Here is a 19,584-nt window from a genome sequence, read left to right on the forward strand (position 1 = left end):
ATTCAGGGAAGGGAAAATGGTTCTTGATGGTCATCTTGTTCAACTGACGATAATCAATACACAACCTCATCGATCCGTCCTTCTTCTTGACAAAGAGAACTGACGCTCCCTAAGGAGAGATACTTAGCTAGATAAAACATTTCTTTAATAACTCTTGGATTTGCACTTTCAACTCCTTTAGTTCTATCGGTGTCATACGGTAGCGTGTAATAGACACCGGAGCAGACCTGACATTGCTTCTATATCGAACTCTAGTTCTCAGTCTGGAGGTAATCCTGACAACTCCTTCGAAAATACGTTCGAGAAGTATCTGACTGTTCGGATGTCCTCTAGCCTTGAAACTGCAACTCTGGCATCGACTATATGAGCCAAGAAGGCTTCACAACCCTACTCCAATATCTTTTGTACCTCAAGGGTCGACACAACCCTTGCACACTTAGGCTTTTTGCCAAACATTATGATCTTTGTCCCATAATCCTTCATGAGTTTAAGCCATCGAAGCTTACACCTCAAGCTTGCATCGTGCTCCAACAACCAGTCCATACCCAAAATCAGATCAAACTCTGAATGGCAGCTCCAAAAAGATCGACATGGGAGGTCTTACCTTGAATTTCAGCTAGACATCTATGATGGACCTTGTCTATGAGGACATCTAATCTTAATGGGCTAGACACCGAAACCCTTATCTCGAGATTCTCAGCTAGAATATTTTTCTCTTGAACTAGATCATAACATATATAGGAGTGGGTGGATTGTAACACCCCAACCCGTATCCGACCCGGATACAAACTCGAGGTGTCATATTAACTTTTCAAATCATTTTAATTATACAAAATAGTGGAAACTTTGAAACTTATATTAAATAAACTGAATAATATACATAAATATAATCAAAAGGTTTACAAAATCGATCAGAGCATATACTATTTGAACTTATAATTACATTCCAACCATAATTCATATAACAAAAGAACCTAATATATATATATTGCTTCTGATCTGATCCTGGTAAAGATATGATGTACCAATTTCTTATCCTTGCTCCTCAGGTTTCTTCAATCCTACGTGTGAAACACTTACACGCTAAGTCACAGGCTTAGTGAGACATATAGGCATAAATGAACTAATGAAACATGAAGTTATTTACTTTCATAGCATACATTTACATACTTTCATATCTTACCTGAATCATCATATCTCACACAAATAAGAACACATATGATCATGCATTTAACAAAAAATAACATGTCGCCTTATTGAATGTTAATTCTTTTTTATATATTTTATTATCCCATGGTACATTACTGAGAACTTAAGGTATGTGAGTGCATTGAGGTTGTGCAAAAATATTGTCACTATAGCTCGTATAAATTGCACTGAGTGCCATATAAAATGTCCCGAAGAACCGCGTAGAATTATCCCGAATGACCACGTAGAATTGTCCCGAAGGACCACATATATGTCTTGAAAGACCGCGTAGAACCCTCGACCCTTGGCATGCCAATTATACCACTAGCTCTCATATCACATAACATGGGCTTTACCATACACTTTAACATAACATGTCCTGAATTAACGTAGGTCATATCACATTGTTTATATCTTGATCTTATATCTTATCATAGACATATAAACACATAGATCCTCATCACATAACTTATATCACTTTCTCATGTTATCACATAGTTCATGTCACATTTTCATATGGTCACATAGCTTATCTCATTTTCTCTTTAATTACACATGTCAATTATAACAATTCACATAGATTATTACACAAACATGTATTCATATAGATCATATATATATATGTACTCAACATCTAGACATGTGCATGTACTCATGTACACATAATTATCATATCAATAACATACTTGTATTCATGGACTCATACAATCTAATATGAGAAATAGACTCATCGAAAGTCTTATTTCCATAAAATAACATATACATAATATCATGCACTCACCTTAGTCTCACTTAGTCCAACCAACTATTTATCTCTCTCTTGCTCAATCTTACTTCGTTGAATTGTCCGGACTTTGCTTTCACTCGATATCTTAGCCAAGCACTCACTTAGATAGGATGAAGAAAGGATGGAGAAAGAAGGAGAAAACTCTGGATTTTCTTAACTCTTCTCCACGTAGAGATATAAAACCCCACAAATAATTTTAAATTCATTAATTGCCAAAAGATCAATATGCCCTTCTATCCTTCTATCTTTACTAATCAATCATACTCAAATAATTTCTGATTAAATCCCTAAACTTTTTGATTTTTCTAAATTAGACACGAAGTTTTCAAAATCTTACAATTTAGTCACTAGCCTGATTTTTGGGATGTTACATGGATCCTGAGTCGATTAATGTAGTAACTGGAAGAAAAAACAATGTAAGGTACCTGAGATCACATTGGTGGCATCACAATCTTCCTGAGCTCGGACTGCGTACTAACGAGCAGCAACTCTAGGCTCGACACTGGTCCTAGATCGAGCTGCACCCCTACTGGTCTGACTGAATGCAGAACTCTCACCTCTCTAGGGTTTTCTACCCCTCTGACTTTTTTTAACTACCTGATAATGATTTTGATAATATATTCGCCATTAAATTTTATGAAATTAATATTTCTAAGTATTATAAAATTATATTACAAATATTATAAAATTATATCCTAAAAATAATAAAATTGATTTTAACTGTACTTATATATATATATATATTATTAAAATAATAATAAGATCTAAAGTTAACCTAATAATTAAACGACAACTCCTCTTTTTCAATATCTGTAGCTTGAACCCCGTTGTGTGTATTTTATATACTTTTTTTAATTTTCAATAAAATAATATTATTTTAGGCATCAATATATTTACAGCAAACACACATAGTTTGTTTCAACATCTATGTCATCATAAATACTCGTCCATATCATTATGTCATTTTCAAATTAATGGTTCAATAGTATAATTTGAGCCTACACTAAAATTTAATGCTAAAATAATATTAATTTCTAGTTTAATGATATAATTAATTTAAATCCTAAGTTTCAATAGTATTTAGTAGAATAAATCTACATTGATTGTCGCACTTTAAAATACACTATTAATACGACACATAAAAATATCACTAATTAAATTATTTTTATCAAATAAATATTTTAAAACTTAAAAATCACTCCATAATTGATTCACTAATTTTGCAGGATAAAATTTTTAAATGGCCACTAAACTATGTTAAAATAATCGTTTTAGATAATAAACTTACAAAAGTTATACAATAGATATTAAACTTTAATTTTTTATAAAATGACCATGCCATCTTTTTTTAACAATGACAACTATATTTCATTAATAATGGAAAGAATAAAAAAATTGGAGACAATAGTTACCAAAATACTCAATCAAAAATAAAATATTAAACCTAAAGATACGAAGAAAAACAAAACCTTCCGTTGAGGATGACGACCAATATCAAAACCTAATAATCTTTATAAAAACTCCTTGTCTCTATCAAATGAGATATTTTACGAAGTAATAAAGGAGCAGTGAGCAAACCAAATAATCTGGCAGGCTGCTGCATTACACAATTCTGATTACATCGACAAACAACCTTTTACCAAAGAGAAGATATGACTATACATGACCACCGACAAACCACTCAAAAAATAAATGTCATGATAGTTTTTGTGCGAGTATCAAAACGACCGCAAAGGTATGCAGAAAAATGTATAAAAAATCTTAAGGATCGTGTCACAAGAGTAGAGAAAACGCGCACCACAAGAGCGAAGAAAAACATGTCACGAGAGCAAAGATTCTTATTCAAAATTTAAAATACTAAAAAAAAGACATAATATAAAAACCAAAAGAACTAATAATCACCGGCAGTTGACAACCAACATTTAAATTAGTGCCGCCTCCGGTTAAATAAAAATTAAATAAAAAGAAGAAGAAGACACAAAAATATTGAAAAAAAATTGAACACGACATCTTTAATTGTCGTTAAAAAGGTGAAGTGATATATTAAATTAATAAAATAATGTCATTTTACCCTTAATTGTAAATAAAATTATCTTTTTGATAGGTTTTCAAAATTAAAAGGGCAAAAGTTTAGTATTTAATACTAATTTACTCAAATATGAAAAATAAAACAATTCGGTGAACCACAAGAACTTTCACATCAATAAAACATAGTATATGCAAGTAAAAAATAGTCAACATCATGTTGTCATTTTTTACTTAACCCCAAAGTGATTAGGCAATTTTTCATAAAATTCTATGATAAAATTAAATTATCAAAACATAAATATGATAAAGATAATTATACAGAATAAATTCATTTTGAATTAATTATAAGACAAACTTAAATAAATAAAACCTTAGAATTAATAATATTTTTATAAATTTAAACTTATATATTTGTAATCGATTTAAGCTTTTTTTTTCATTTAATTGGATGTTGAATTTGAAAAATCGTAAACAGACAAAAACTATAAAACCGAACCAAACCTAAAACCAGTATTTCTATATCATTTGGTTTTGATCTAGGTTTTTAAAAAACTATGATTCAATTCATCTTTTATTAGAAAAGTCGAATCAAACGGAATCGAACCGGATCTAATACACCCCTAGTTACAGATGCAGTGTAAAGACAGGTGTACTGAGTAGGCTCCCAAAGGGAAAAAGGATAGTTGCTCAAGAGTCCAAAGACAAAGAAAAGCAGGGGCAGTGGGTCGTTTGGAAAGTAATGGAAGGGGTCCCTCTTGCAATGAATGCCGTTGTTTCTGGTCCCAAAAACCAAACCAATGCTTTCCCTATTTGCTTATCCATTGAAATAAAAACTTCCCAACCAACCAAGCTCGCTGCCATCAGCCAATAACCTTGGAGTGATCCAAACAAGATCAATTCACTCTTGTCTATTTTGGTTTTAATTGAGGGCCCTAGTTTGTGTTTTCATTTTGCTTATTTGTGATTTGGGTGGAAATGAGACGAGATATATTGTAAATAATTCGAATTTGATTATGTCAAAACTCAATCAATACACGAATTTAATAGACTCGACTCACATTCTTAACGAGTAAAAAAGAACTACTTGATATCCAACTTGAACAGCTCGCGAGTAACTCGAAAAATAATATATTAAACTTTTAATTTTTTAAAATTAAATTATCAATAATATATATATATATAATACAATACAAGACGTTTATGTACTTAAGATTTAGTTTCGAATTTGAGTTCGAGCTTGAATATAGCTCGAATTTAAGATTCAATCGAATTAAGCCAGAGAATGTTTCGAGTTTAATTTTTTTGAGCTCAAATTAAGGTTCAATTTTTTATTTTGAGTCAAACTTCAAAATTTAATTTCAGGAGTTTTCGAATTGAGTCGAACTCTAAAATTTAAATTCGTGAATTTTCTAATAGCTACTATCCCCGTTGCATGTATCATGCACATTTCTTATGATGTCTCTCTCTGTAATTAACCCTTCCCCATTTCAATTTTATCATTAATTATTATCCTTTTTCTGTTCATTCAAACAAAGTCCTACCCAACATTTCTCTCCTTCAAAAATACCTGGAAATCTCTTTGTTTCACTTTATCCTTTAGCACAACCACACAAAAAATTATACCGGCGTTCAAGATCGAGAGATATAGAGTTTGGGTTGTAAAAAGATCCACAAATGGCTGAAGAGGAAGTGAATTTGAGTGAGGCAACTGCTCCATTCCGTCAGGTCCTTTTTATCTCTGCTGGTGCTAGCCACTCAGTTGCTCTTCTTTGTACGCTCCTTCTCTCTTCTATTTCTTCTCTATTTGATCTTAAAATGAACTTATTTTCTGCTTATTGAGTTCACTTAAGTTAGAAAATTCTTGCCTATACACGTAGTTCAGGAGTTTTGTTTCCAGAACTCACTTCATAGGTCGGAAAGTTATCATTTTGCATTTTTATGCTCTTGGTTAATAAAAAATTTCCCAAATATTTCATTCTGGAAGAAACTTTTAGGGTCTTTCATTTTACTCGTTACCTGTTATTTCATTGTTTTGATGTTTTATTGTATTTACCAGTTGTATATTTCTGCAATTAGTTCTGTCATATGTTTCCAAATTTGTTGCAATTTTGCACCATTCCCTAGTCCTTATTGAACGGTGGCTATGATTGCTTGGCTTCTTGTGGTTACATACATATGATCTTATGTTTATCGAATGACCTCGGATTAATTTACGTCGTTTTTCTATTTGGTGGGAGTTGTCTATCATGTCATTTGACTGTTAAATGGAAGAATGGTCTAGCTTTTCTTGCCAGTTCAAGAACAGGACTTTGGTGTCATGTCTCATTCACTTGGGATTATTAAGGCATCAAGTACCATATAGCTTGTACTGTTAAATACCTGACAAATGAAATCATTCAGTGACTTTTAAGTTCTATGTTATTTCATTTTCTCCAAAATACCCATGTCTGACACTTGTATCCAGCACATATTCGAACATTGGTATGGGGTATGATCCTCCTAATATACGGCAAAAAATGAGCACACCCTTGTGGCACACATCTATATTTATAGCATGTTTTTGTTGTGAATAACTCGGTCTAACATGTTTGTGTATATTTTTCTCTTTCTTCCTTTGCTATACAAAATCATGATTAATCTAGATTAACTTTTAATATGTAGGAAAAATCGGATATACATATTGTTTCAGATAGGTGAGGAACTTTTAAGTTCACGAAGCACCAATGTTCCGTATTTTCGCCAAAAAAGGATCCTACTATGCTGATGGATATGGATATTCTTCACTCAGCTACGAGGAAATAATTTAACTTTTACTTGTAAAACAATTTTTTCTTAATCTTAACGGTGGATAGTATGTCTCCCATACATCTGTAAAGCAACAATTCTTCAACTTTTGTTCTATGATGCTGAATACTTGTTGACAGCTTAAGGCATAAATGTAGGGATGGCAAACGGGAACGGTTTCGTGGATTCCGCACCGCATCCGCTCCAATTGGATCGGGGATTGGTATAATTTTAGTGGGTAGTGGGCGGGTGTGGATTTATAAAGTGGTACCCGTCATGGGTGGTGGGCGGGTAATAGGTTTGAGACATTACCCGCCCGCATCCGCCCGCCCGCCCGCCGCCCGAGCTAAATATCTATTAAATTTTGGACCATTATGAATTTAGGTGTAATTTTAGAGACTAATTTATAAATTTTAATATTATATAATATATAACATATAATTTAACTAAATATTAAGGATATTTAGTCTTTAATATGGTATTTAATTAGGGAAATATTCGGCTCTTTGATTAAACCCATAATCCCACTAACCACGTCACTTTCCATGTTCTTTAGCCCATGCTGTCCATCCAAACACAAATTAGCCGTACTATAAGCATTAACTAGGGATGGCAAACGGGCGGGTCGGGTGCGGATACCCTATCCCCCATCCCCATACCCACCTACTATTTTTCAATCCACCACCCGCCCACCACCCATGATGGGTACAAATTTTCAAATCCACACACGCCCACGCGGGTACATTTTTAAATCCATCCCCACACCCACTACCCACTAGCGACATACCCATCTAGACCCGCCTGACAACAAACTAATGAGATGTTGGAGTTGGTTCCCAGACAGTTCGTGATGGGGTAGCAGCGCATGCTTCAATTTGTCAGAGGAATGGCTCTACGAATGTTATGGAGACAAATTATAGGGAGCATGTAGTCGCAAAGCTGGATTGTTGTGTTGCTTTCGATGTTAATGCTCATAGTGCGCCTAATATGGGTTTTGAGGGGCTAAAGAACATGAAAACTGCTGCTTTTGATGTTAATGCTTATAGTACGGCTAATTTGTGTTTGGATGGGCAGCATGGGCTAAAGAACATGGAAAGTGACGTGGTTAGTGGGATTATGGGTTTAATCAAAGAGCTGAATATTTCCCTAATTAAATACCAGACTAAAGACTAAATATCCTTAATATTTAGTTAAATTATATGTTATATATTATATAATATTAAAATTTATAAATTAGTCTCTAAAATTACACCTAAATTCATAATGGTCCAAAATTTAATAGATATTTAGCTGGGCGGGCGGGATGTGGGGCGGGCGGATGCGGGGCGAGTAATGTCTCAAACCCATTACCCGCCCACCACTCACGACGGGTACCACTTCATAAATCCACACCCGCCCACTACCCACTAAAATTATACCCATCCCCGCTCCAATTGGAGCGGATGCGGTGCGGAATCCACAAAACCGTACCCGTTTGCCATCCCTAGCATTAACATCAAAAGCAGCAGTTTCCATGTTCTTTAGCCCTTCAAAACCCATATTAGGCGCACTATGAGCATTAACATCGAAAGCAACACAACAATCCAGCTTTGCGAGTACATGCTCCCTATAATCTGTCTCCATAACATTCGTAGAGCCACTCCTCTGACAAATTGAAGCATGCGCTGCTACCCCATCACGAACTGTCTGGGAACCAACTCCAACATCTCATTAGTTTGTTGTCAGGCGGGTCTAGATGGGTATGTCGCTAGTGGGTAGTGGGTGTGGGGATGGATTTAAAAATGTACCCGCGTGGGCGTGTGTGGATTTGAAAATTTGTACCCATCATGGGTGGTGGGCGGGTGGTGGATTGAAAAATAGTAGGTGGGTATGGGGATGGGGTATCCGCACCCGACCAGCCCGTTTGCCATCCCTACATAAATGGTTTTATTACATAGTTAAATCACATATCCCTAATAGATATTGCTCCCAAACAGAATTTTTGGTATATCTTGTCTGATTGCTTCTCTAATTTGACATTTATCATAATTTGTCTTTTGAGTCCTTATATGTGTATTTCAAGATTAGATTCTGAAATTTATTCATCTTACTTAATGCATTCATTTGACTTACATTTACATAGAGCTTATAATCTTGTTCTTGTTCATTGATAGCTGGAAATATTATTTGCTCTTGGGGACGAGGGGAGGATGGACAATTAGGCCACGGGGATGCAGAGGATCGACTTTTTCCAACACAATTGACTGCCTTAGATGGGCATGACATAATATCTATTACTTGTGGAGCTGATCACACAATTGCATATTCGTTGTCACGTGCAGAAGCCTATAGTTGGGGATGGTACACTCTCTATCGCTGTCACGCAATTGCATATTAGTTGCTTTAGATAATTTAAGAAACAATCACTTTTTTCTTTTAGTTAGTACATGGTTTCTAGCATCAATGCTAATGGTTAGCAGTTCTAAATTGGCTATGATACAAAAACGAAGATCAATTCCAATCTCTCAAACGTAAAGTTGATAATCTGATTACTTGATTAAATTTGGATTACTGATGGTGAATATATGCCAGAATGATATTCTTTTCGTGAATCTGAACTTAAGCTTGATTTGATCCAGACCTACTGACTTTTAGAGGTAAGCTTGATCAAGATGATTCTTAGTTCATGAGGTTCGCTAAGTCAGCTAAAAGCTTCACCAAGACACTTTTAACTACTAAGTTTATGGGTAACCAACAGCTTCATTTTGGTTATAGGTGGGAATGGAACCATTGAAGGTTGTTCGGTACAGTTACTAGGATGATTGATTATAGTTGGCTGGGAATGCAAATGATTGTTCAGGAAATTATGATTCGTGATTATTGAGTTAGTGTTCTCTATGATGGAGCTGGGATTTTTAGTTTGGGAGGAATTATGTTTTCCTATTTACTTTATGGACTTTCAATTCAACATAAAGGCTCCAAGTATATTTGTTAAGCTATACGGAGAACTTCTTCCGAGATGGAGCCAGATCACTCTCATCACAACCTTAAGGTGGTAGCTATGGTGCTTTGTGTCATTTCCTTTGAAAAATGGGAGACAAACACTTTTGGAATCGAAATAAAACATTTCCGACCTTTCTGCATATGTCGGAAGGATTTGGATGGCATCATTGGCTCTATTAATTGCAAGTCAAGTTCCTCCTGTAAGTGAAGGTCATAATTTGAAAGATGCTTTAAATGTTAATTGGTGTTTGAGATACCTTCCTAAGAGAAGGTTCATCCTTTCTAGAAGGATCTGTTCCAAAAGATAAAGTTTGTTCCTTGTGATGTCCTCATAAATCTCAATGATGGGCTACGGACTCTTTTGTTAAAATTTATCCCTTTTTCTTCATTCAGGCTTATATTAAGTTAATGTCATTAATGTGATATTGTCATAAGTTATAAGCTTTTTAAACGTACAGATAACGTCACATATTTGTTCGTTCAATGTTTATGTTCCTCCGGTTTATCTATTTTCTACTCCTACCAAAATCAATGATCATTTCTTACTGTTATTGATTCCAGGGGTGACTTTGGAAGACTTGGCCATGGCAATTCTAGTGACTTGTTCACTCCCCAACCAATAAAAGCATTACATGGTCTGAGGATAAAACAAATTGCTTGTGGAGACAGCCATTGTTTAGCTGTGACAATGGAAGGCGAGGTGCAGAGGTTTGTATGGCTTTTCGATAATTCTTCACTTGCTTTTTTACTTTTCTACAATTGGGTGAATATAAATGTTTACGCTACATTTCAGATTAAACTTTTAAATTAATGAGAAAACTGTTGTTCCAAAGAATTTGTTTCAATCTGAGGTGCATACGATACAAACAACCCTAAGCCTTCGTACTGCTTTGGTGTTCGACATACATAGCTACTATTGTACCATTCTATACTAACCATCAGCAGAAGATAAGCTCTTTTGGTAATTTGGTTCATCGCTTCCACTTTTTAAATGGGCATGAGTTTGTGTGTCTGTAGGCAATCACCGTTGCCTTTAGACTACCGTTCATTTGACTAATTTAGTTTCCTCATTTAAATCCCTAAAACCTAAAGTATTGTTTCAGCTATACGTAGTAGCCATTGATGAAGAAGCTAGTTGACCACTCGTAATCTTATGCTTTAATTTGAACTTGTTGGTAATCGATCCGGCTTTCTCGTAAGACTAATAGTGAGATAATGTATGATTTAAGTTTCTGGCACCATCATGTCTTTACAATATCACCTATTGGTGAATCTCCTCCCTAATGTTTTCACTTGATAACTAATCATTTTAAACTAGCCGGTTCTGTCTCATTTTCCTGAAAGCTGATTATAGTTCTGTGTAACAGCAGAACTATCAGTCACTCTGTCTAGGATATATATTTTACTCTCTTCTGAAGAAGTTTACGTTTGCTTTTATTTATTCTTTTGATTTTTGGATTAGATAGCTTTTATCAACGATTGTTTTCTTTTTACCCTTTTAAATGTTTTGTTTATGGAATTCAATTGAAGTTGGGGAAGAAATCAAAATGGTCAACTTGGTCTTGGAACCATTGAAGACTCTCTAGTGCCTCAAAAGATTCAAGCTTTTCAGGTACTGTATGTTATCTGGTTATCTTATAACAAATGGTCCTGTGATGCCCCATTATCTTTTGCTTGTACTTTAGCATTAAGAGAATGAGCCTTTGCTTGCATCGAGGCTGCGAAGTAAACTTTGTAGCCTGTAATGTTGCTGATGGTTCTGCTTCTATATTTTAACCAGACTACAAGCTGCTTTTGTACTTTGTTGAAGTGGTTGTCACCTTCACTTCTTGTGTGTTACAGGGTATTCCTATCAAAATGGTTGCTGCTGGTGCGGAGCATACTGCGGCTGTTTCAAAAGACGGTACCCTCTATGGATGGGGCTGGGGACGATATGGTAATTTGGGCTTAGGTGACCGAAATGACCGCTTAGTTCCTGAGAAGGTTTCTTCTCTCAATGTAAGTCAACAAGATGTTAATACTTATTTGATATTTTTTTCAAGCACTGTTGATGCGATTCCGTAAAGATGATACACTAAGCCTGTGACTTGTAACATGGGCTCTTAGCTCAAATGCCGTCTACGTATGAGTTGACCTGATTGTGTAAAAGCTTATATAGGTGCTTTCATTTGATGTTAAAGGAGTGAAAATTTTAAGTTGCAGGGAGAGAAGATGAATACGGTTGCTTGTGGATGGCGGCATACCATATCAGTGTCTGATACTGGTGGATTATACACTTATGGATGGAGTAAGTACGGTCAACTCGGACACGGGGATTTTGAGGATCATCTCGTTCCGTTCAAGGTGGAAGCTTTAGCTGACAGTTTTACTAAGCAGGTGATCTTTTGCTGCCCCCATCTCTTAATACTGGAAAATGACAGATTTATAACAACCTTAGAATTTGCAAGAAATATAGTTTGAAGTTCTTAGTTCTTACATGAGCCTTACATGTTAAACATAAAAGCATGGTTTTTCGCATATCTTATCCTGCATGTGTAAGCTCAATGATCTCCTAATCATGTCTTGAGCGGAGGGTAATATCACAACTAACAACTAAAATGTGGTACCATCAAGTAATGCCAATTTTTTAATAGTGGGCGACTAAACCAACCAAAACGTAACGTTAGATATGATTTTGTAAAAGATAATAGTTGGGTGACCAAAATAGAAACTTAGTAATAGGTGGGTGACTAAATAGGTAGTTTACCCTAATTTTAATTGGTATATAATTGTAATACTTAATTAATAATGGATCTAAAATAATAATAATAATTTATTATTGAGATGATTTTATCTATATTATAATAATTATTAAATGCAAATCAATCTTGAAATTATTGTAATAAAAAGATTCTTATGATAAAATAATAATAATAATTTATTATTGAGATGATTTTATCTATATTATAATAATTATTAAATGCAAATCAATCTTGAAATTATTGTATCTATATTATAATAATTATTATAATTGTAATAAAAAGATTCTTATGTTTAAGTAATATATAATGAATTTAAAATATTTTCTTATGAAGTGCAATTCAATGATTATTGAAATTTCTCTTTGTTTTTTTTATTTAATTTCAATATAATAATAAAAATAAGGCTTAATATCAAAATAAGTGTCCAAACTATACCTCTTTTTTCAAATAGGTGTCTAAACTATTTTTTTACTCATCCCGGTGCCTAATGTTACAAACGCTACCCATTTAGCTGTCTGGGTCATCAACAGTGTTAATTTTCCCGTTAAGTGACATGTGTCACAACCTAGTAATTTTAATTTTTTATTTAAAATTAAAAAAAATTATATATTTTTAAAAAAATAGAAAACACATTTTGAAATAAACCCCAAATTTTGAAAATCTTCATTTCAACCCCTAAAGCTACGTCCGTCGCCGCCTTTTACTTTCGAAGAAGCTCCGTCCGACCTCTCCTCCCCCGCCGACCAAAAGCCCCATGAAATCGTGACCGATCGAGGACGAATTGACGTTTTATATCCCACAAACCCTAAGATTAAAATCGCAATCCCAAGCATTCAGACGGTCAATCGACGGAAACTATTACTGCGTATGAGTAGGAGGATGGTAGGAACTACGTCGGTGGCAGTGACCGTGGCCCGAAAGGGCGGCGACAGCGGATTAAGGTTAGGATTTGGGATTTTGGGGTTGTTTTATAATATAAGAAAAGTTAGTTTTTTTTATAAATATCACAATATTTTTAATATTTTTTAAAAATTATTTTAAAATTACATATTGTGACACGTGTCACTTAACGGAAGAAATTAATGTCGTTGACAGCCTGGGCACCTAAATGGTAACGTTTGTAACGTTAGGCACATGGATGAGTCAAAAAATAATTTAGGCACCTATTTGGGAAAAGTGGTATAGTTTGGGCACTTATTTTGGTATTAAGCCTAAAAATAATAATTTAAATATTCTTTTTTTGTCAGTTTAGTTTAATATGAGCACCAAATCTATTTCAATATTACTGTGATTTTATCTAATTAATATTACTTTTTATCATATAAAAATTAGCAATATATTAAAATATTGTTTCTCTATTGTCAATTTAGTAATACAATGAAGCGTAAAAGTTACTTTTGTCGAATCAAAACTGCTCTTAGATTGATTGTATGATTTTGGTTTGAATCTTATAGATATCAGGTGGATGGAGGCATACAATGGCACTCACGTCCAGTGGAAAACTCTATGGCTGGGGATGGAACAAGGTAAATCCAGAGCCATTTTGCAGGTGTTTTAGTCGATATGTATGAACAGGTTGCTTTCGTTGATTAGATTTTCTTTCTCATTTGCAGTTCGGACAGGTCGGGGTTGGCGACAATGCTGATATTTGCTCGCCTGTGCAAGTTAAATTTCCTACAGAGCAGGCACGTTCTTGTTATTTTAGCTTCCAATTATTGGTTTATGATAGTCCATATCTCTAGGAATCTTTTAATTTCTCATCGAGAGATCATCTCGTTTCCCGAAATCTCATTCTCGAATATTTGGTTGTTGTTTGGCAGAAAGTAGTTCAGGTTTTGTGCGGGTGGAGGCACACGCTTGCGGTTACTGAAGAGAAAAACGTCTTCTCCTGGGGAAGGGGTACAAATGGACAGCTTGGGCATGGAGAATTGATGGACCGGTAATACCACTTTCATCTACACTAGTGATCACCAGAGGTTGTTTTCTTTTATCTCCTTGATTAGGACTCGAGGTTTGTGATCATGAATTCGGGAACAAGATAAATGAAGCTCCTACGTTATTACACGACTCAAGTTTTCATGATACTGTAGAATGTTATGTTACCTGTACTCGAGTGTAAGTTGTACATATCTATACAAGTCCAGGCCAAGATAGATATAAGTGTAAATTGAGGACTAAGGCTCCTTTTCTCGGTGATCCTTGAGTAGTGACATTCTGGATTCTTATTTTGCAGGAATTTTCCAAAGATTATAGAGTCTTTGAGTGTGAACGGTTCCACCGGGCAACATATAGTTATCTTCAAAGCTTGATCCGTTGTCAGGTTTGGTATAATTACATTAGATGTTCTTCCGGCTCTGCAATCTTCTTCTATGTATATATATGTGTGTGCTTGAATATGTAAATGTTCTGTTGGCAGGTAAATCCTGGGTTTCTCCAGCGGAGCGATACGCAGTTGTCCCCGGTGAAACCGTAAGTTCTTATTAAGTTTTGAGATTCCCCACGTTAAGTTTATGACGACGCCGTCAATAAGGTAATATGATAGCTGATGTCAAATGCATACAGGGACAGACAGTTAATTCAGAAGAGGGGAATGGCGGTGATGTGAATGTCCCCCAGAATGAAGCGAAGCGTATGCGTACGTGATTCCTTGCACCAGAAGGAGCTGCCATTAGAAAACCCCGAAACTTGCAAATTCGAGTCTAGATGAAATGAAAATGCCAAGCCTTGGGTCCTTTAGCCTTCCTTTGTAAGTTGACTCCACATCTTAAATAATAGGGTATCATATCTGCTCCCATATTGCGAATCCTTGAAAGTGAAGGACGCAACATTACTGATTATAACATAAATCGTCTTTCTGCACTTAAAAGACGAAGATGTTTTGAATATGTAGTTTCAATCGGGAAGTGTTGTCGGTGGGGATGGCATGTAAGATGGATATATGCTTAATGTGAATCGCTTGACGTTACTCGTGTATCGTCAAAACATCATGGTGTATATTGTTTCCATGTTAGATAAGATTTTACTGTGTTGCTTTCTTCGGAATCCAAAATGCTTGCGCTCATTTATGGAAAAGTTGAGCGATATTCAACACTTGATAAATCTTATTACTTAATTTCTCTAAACATAAATAGCCGAGTAGATTCTATCGTTGATTCTTTCTCGTTTTTGACCGAGAAAGGCAAGCAAAAGCAACAATTAGTAGGTAGTCTTGAATGGCTTGTAAACCTTAAGATCATGAATCACACCGGCAATCGAACCGGCGGCGGCTATGATCGAAATCACGAGGCAAGCTAAGCTTAGAGTCTTAAGACAGATCCATCTACTACTCCACTTGGATATTAATTTCTGTTCAATGTACATCTCCACTGGAAAATAAACCGTCAAAGGCCAAAATCCAAGCGCCCCCAGAATCCCCACGACTTCGCTGAAGAAAGGGAGCAACATCGATATCAGAGTGGTTAACATAACAAACACTGTTCTCCAAACCGATCTAAACAGGTTAAGTTTGCAGGGACGATAACCCCGGATCGGCACTGGGATCTTGAACTCTTTCGTGATAATCTTACTTTCGGGCCATCTCCGTGTCACCCATTGTTCGATGAAGGTGAAAATCGGCTGGCAAAACACTTGATATGCTCCCACCAGATGGATCACAATAGCAGCATTAGCGATATCGACAAGCCAAAATGGGTTGCCGAAACCCGTTAGGAGATTTTCGGGTGCAGAGTCTCCAAAGGAGGCGTAGCCCATGCACCCACACAGCATGTAGAATACTGTTGTTACTGCAGTGCTAAGTTTCGTTGCCTTCCTCATTGTCTTTGCTTCAGCTGGTGGCGATTTCAACGTGTCCTACAAAATCCGCAATGATAAGCAAAGCTAGTGCTTACTGTAATCAGCCGAAAGACTCGTATGGACTTTGTACCTGAATTTCAATAAGAATCATAGAAAATGAGTATGCAAAAGCAATGTCACCAAGAGCTCGGAAGCTCCTCAATATCTTTTGAGCTTGTGACACTGTTCCGACGCTTATTCCGGTAAGGTTACCCCTAAAAGTTCCCGTAGCTGCCCAAATGAGTACAATCCATCAGTCTAAGAAGAATAGTTCAACAATGTTAAGTCAGGTTGGATCCCGAACGATGAGCAAGCTCTCCCGGTACCTATTTTCTTCGTTCTCAAGACTCAAACTCGAGATCTTACTAGAGGCGTTTGAAGCATGCATGGTTTTGAAGTTCATACCTGCAACTTTGGCAATTCCAAGGGCAAGACCAATGGTGGAATAGGTAAAAGACATGAGAGCAGCCAGAATTGAGAGCCACCAAATTTGGTCAAAATCTGGGATTTGAGAAAGCAGGATCTGAGCGACCCCAAACACCATCATGTGTGGATTATTGGACATATGACATGGTTTCTTCCCCCCACTATAGTGCACACAATTGGACCTTCTTATTGCCCTACCATTATCACCAATTCAACATGTCGCAACTCTTAATCAAATTTTGATATGAAAAATCTATGGGTAAACTATAAGTTTAGTACCTAAACTATTACTTTTGTTCTGTTTCGATACCTGAACTTTATTTTTTTTTTCAAAATCATACCTAACGTTTAGTTTATGTTTCATTTCGGTACCCCTCCATTAAAAAATTAACATTACTGATGACGTGATATTTTTATTTTCTTTCAATGATGACGTAACATTACCTTATGGTGACATGTCACTATCACAGTTAAATTTTTAATGTGGGATACCAAAATAAAACATAAACATATATATGATTTTGAAAAAGAAAAAGTTTAGATACCAAAATGGAATAAAAGTAATAATTTAGATAAGTTACCCAAAATCTATATACACATATTTACTTACATCATACTCATTGATGCTGCAATTGTATACCCAATAGACACGCCAAAAAGGTTTAGATATTGAATAAACCCGCAGATCACCACCTTGTATCCACCTTATCAAGTAAACAAAATAACATTTACATTAGCCAAAGCACATTTCAATTCAAAATAAATCATTTTCTTCAAATTTAAAATTCTTTTATAATAATATTTTGAAATATAAAAGATTTTTTTAATAAAATATTTATACAATCATTTATACTATTTGAAACATATATTATCTTGTAATCACCTCATACTATTAAAAAAAATAAGGTATGTGTTTAGGTTCGGATGCATAGATTGTAATCATTAATTATTATTATTATTATTATTATATATAATTACTAAAATTTATACTTTAATTACATAATATAATTTAGCTTAAAATTACAACTTTGTTAATTATAATTTAAAATATATATTAATATTAAGTAATGATATATGTAGAATTTTATGTTTTATCAAATAATAATTAATATTATATCTTTATCAAAAGTGGATTACAAAAATTGCGTTATATTTATTTTAAATAAATATTAAAATTATAATATTTAAATAATAATTTGAATTATATTTTGACTAATCCCTTAAACTAATAATACTAAAAAGAAAAAGAATGGGGTTAAAATAAAGGAAATAAAGTGGGGCAAAAAAGATTCAAACCTTGGTCACTTAGGAAACTAAACATGTATCAAACCATTAAGCCAACACCATTGCTTGGTCTAAAGTAAACAACATGGTGTATATATTTTGTATCTTAGTTTATAAATATACAAAATATATATTAACTTATTAAATATATTTTATTATTAACTTGTTAAAATTTGTTTAAAAGTATGACTTAATTGAGAGAATATGTAAAAAAAATGAGACCAAATGTGTGATTATAACAACTATCATGTCACATATTTTGTTAATTGTTAACTGCAGTTAACCCATGATGACTGCATTTTAATTAAATAAATACGAAAGTGACCATATTTTAATTAAATAAAAACGAAAGTGGTCATATCTTATTTTTTTGAAATCAATGACCAAAAGTGGATAAAACACAAACATAAGTGATCATCCGTGTAGTTAGCCCTTAAATTTCTTTGAATATGATATAAGGGTAAATGTCCAATTAAAATAAAGGTAAACTCCACGTTTGATATATGAACTATCATTTTTGTTTCATTTTGGTCACCAACTATTTTTTGTTTCAAAATCATACCTATTGTTTTTAGTTTCATTTTTGGTCACCCATCATTAAAAAAAATAACATTGATGTTGACGTGTCACCCTAAGTTAATGCCACATCATTGTTGGAAATATTTTAAAAAAATATTATGTCAACAATTCTGTTATTTTTTTAACTGCGGGTGAACAAAATGAAGCCAAAAGTAACGTTTGTTATAATTTAAAAAATCATAGTTGGGTGACCAAAATGGGACAAAAGTGATAGTTGGTTACTAAACATGTAGTAAACTAAAAAAACTTGGATGAAATGAAGGCAAAGGTTGGAGGAGGCTGATATTTATTTACTTAAAAGAGAAGAGAGGGGAGGAAGAAAGATACCGAGAATAGAGCGAACAGCGTGTGTGTAAGTATAGTTGCGCTTGCCGGAGACAGGATCGCCGGTCCGGTAACACTCCGTGAGTAGAGAAGAAGTGTAGTATGTGACAATGGAAAACAGCAGCATGACCGTAGGACCGGCGATCCACCCCAGTTGAGCAATCGCCCATGCTAACGAAAGCACCCCCGACCCTATCACCGCCGTTATTATGTGTGCACTCGCTGTCCAGAAACTTCCAGTCCGTTTCGGACTGCCGTCGTCGTCGAAACATTCGGACCCGTTCCGAGACGGGCTGTCGATAAAGATATGGTGGTTGGTATTGTTAAGGCTCTCACCCATGCTTGCAACCCTACTCAAGGGAGGGAAGAAGGAAAGTGTATAAGTTGATGTAGCTTTAACTCCAATTGTAGAGATAAGTTTGTAGTATTCATGTGTAAAGGAATGGAGGAGGTGGGGGTATTTATACAAGTTGAATTATATAAAGGAAAGGGAAAAGCACCTCGGACGTATAGAATCTCATTCTGTTAAGAGCAATTTATATATCTGGTCACTCATTTATCCTCACGGTTCTATTTTAGAAATATTAATTTTTTAAAAAACAAATCATATCTAACATTATATTTTGATCA

At 34.8% G+C, this 19,584-nt stretch overlaps 1 protein-coding gene and 1 pseudogene across 2 annotated transcripts; one reads left to right on the forward strand and one right to left on the reverse strand.

Annotated features, from left to right (window-relative positions):
• Positions 1 to 5,582: 5,582 nt before the first annotated feature.
• On the forward strand, positions 5,583 to 15,559 carry LOC120166793 (annotated as a pseudogene).
• A 32-nt stretch (positions 15,560 to 15,591) lies between these two features.
• On the reverse strand, positions 15,592 to 19,348 carry LOC120166791 (amino acid permease 4-like). 2 transcript variants are annotated; one of them, XM_039175994.1, is made up of 5 exons: positions 18,958 to 19,348; positions 17,378 to 17,471; positions 16,747 to 16,961; positions 16,433 to 16,572; positions 15,592 to 16,359 (listed from the first exon to the last, which is right to left on the reverse strand). In XM_039175994.1, exons 1-5 carry the CDS (start codon positions 19,292 to 19,294, stop codon positions 15,706 to 15,708), a joined length of 1,440 nt encoding a protein of 479 aa, XP_039031925.1. In that variant the 5' UTR covers positions 19,295 to 19,348; the 3' UTR covers positions 15,592 to 15,705. The 2 variants fall into 2 exon arrangements, with proteins under 2 accessions (XP_039031925.1, XP_039031924.1); XM_039175993.1 differs by having other exon boundaries at positions 16,433 to 16,568; positions 16,743 to 16,961; positions 18,958 to 19,347.
• Between the last annotated feature and the right edge of the window lie 236 nt (positions 19,349 to 19,584).

This window comes from Hibiscus syriacus, unplaced genomic scaffold (assembly GCF_006381635.1).
Source record: "Hibiscus syriacus cultivar Baekdansim isolate YM2019G1 unplaced genomic scaffold, ASM638163v2 tig00111644_pilon, whole genome shotgun sequence".
In the NCBI taxonomy this organism is placed as follows: Eukaryota; Viridiplantae; Streptophyta; class Magnoliopsida; order Malvales; family Malvaceae; genus Hibiscus; species Hibiscus syriacus.

Coding starts and splice junctions, on each gene's coding strand:
- LOC120166791 (XM_039175994.1), bottom strand. CDS start 19,294: ATGGGTGAGAGCCTTAACAATACCAACCACCATATCTTTATCGACAGC. Junction 17,472..18,957: donor CGCTGTTCGCTCTATTCTCG/GTATCTTTCTTC, acceptor TTACTTGATAAG/GTGGATACAAGGTGGTGATC. Junction 16,573..16,746: donor TGGAATTGCCAAAGTTGCAG/GTATGAACTTCA, acceptor TCATTTGGGCAG/CTACGGGAACTTTTAGGGGT.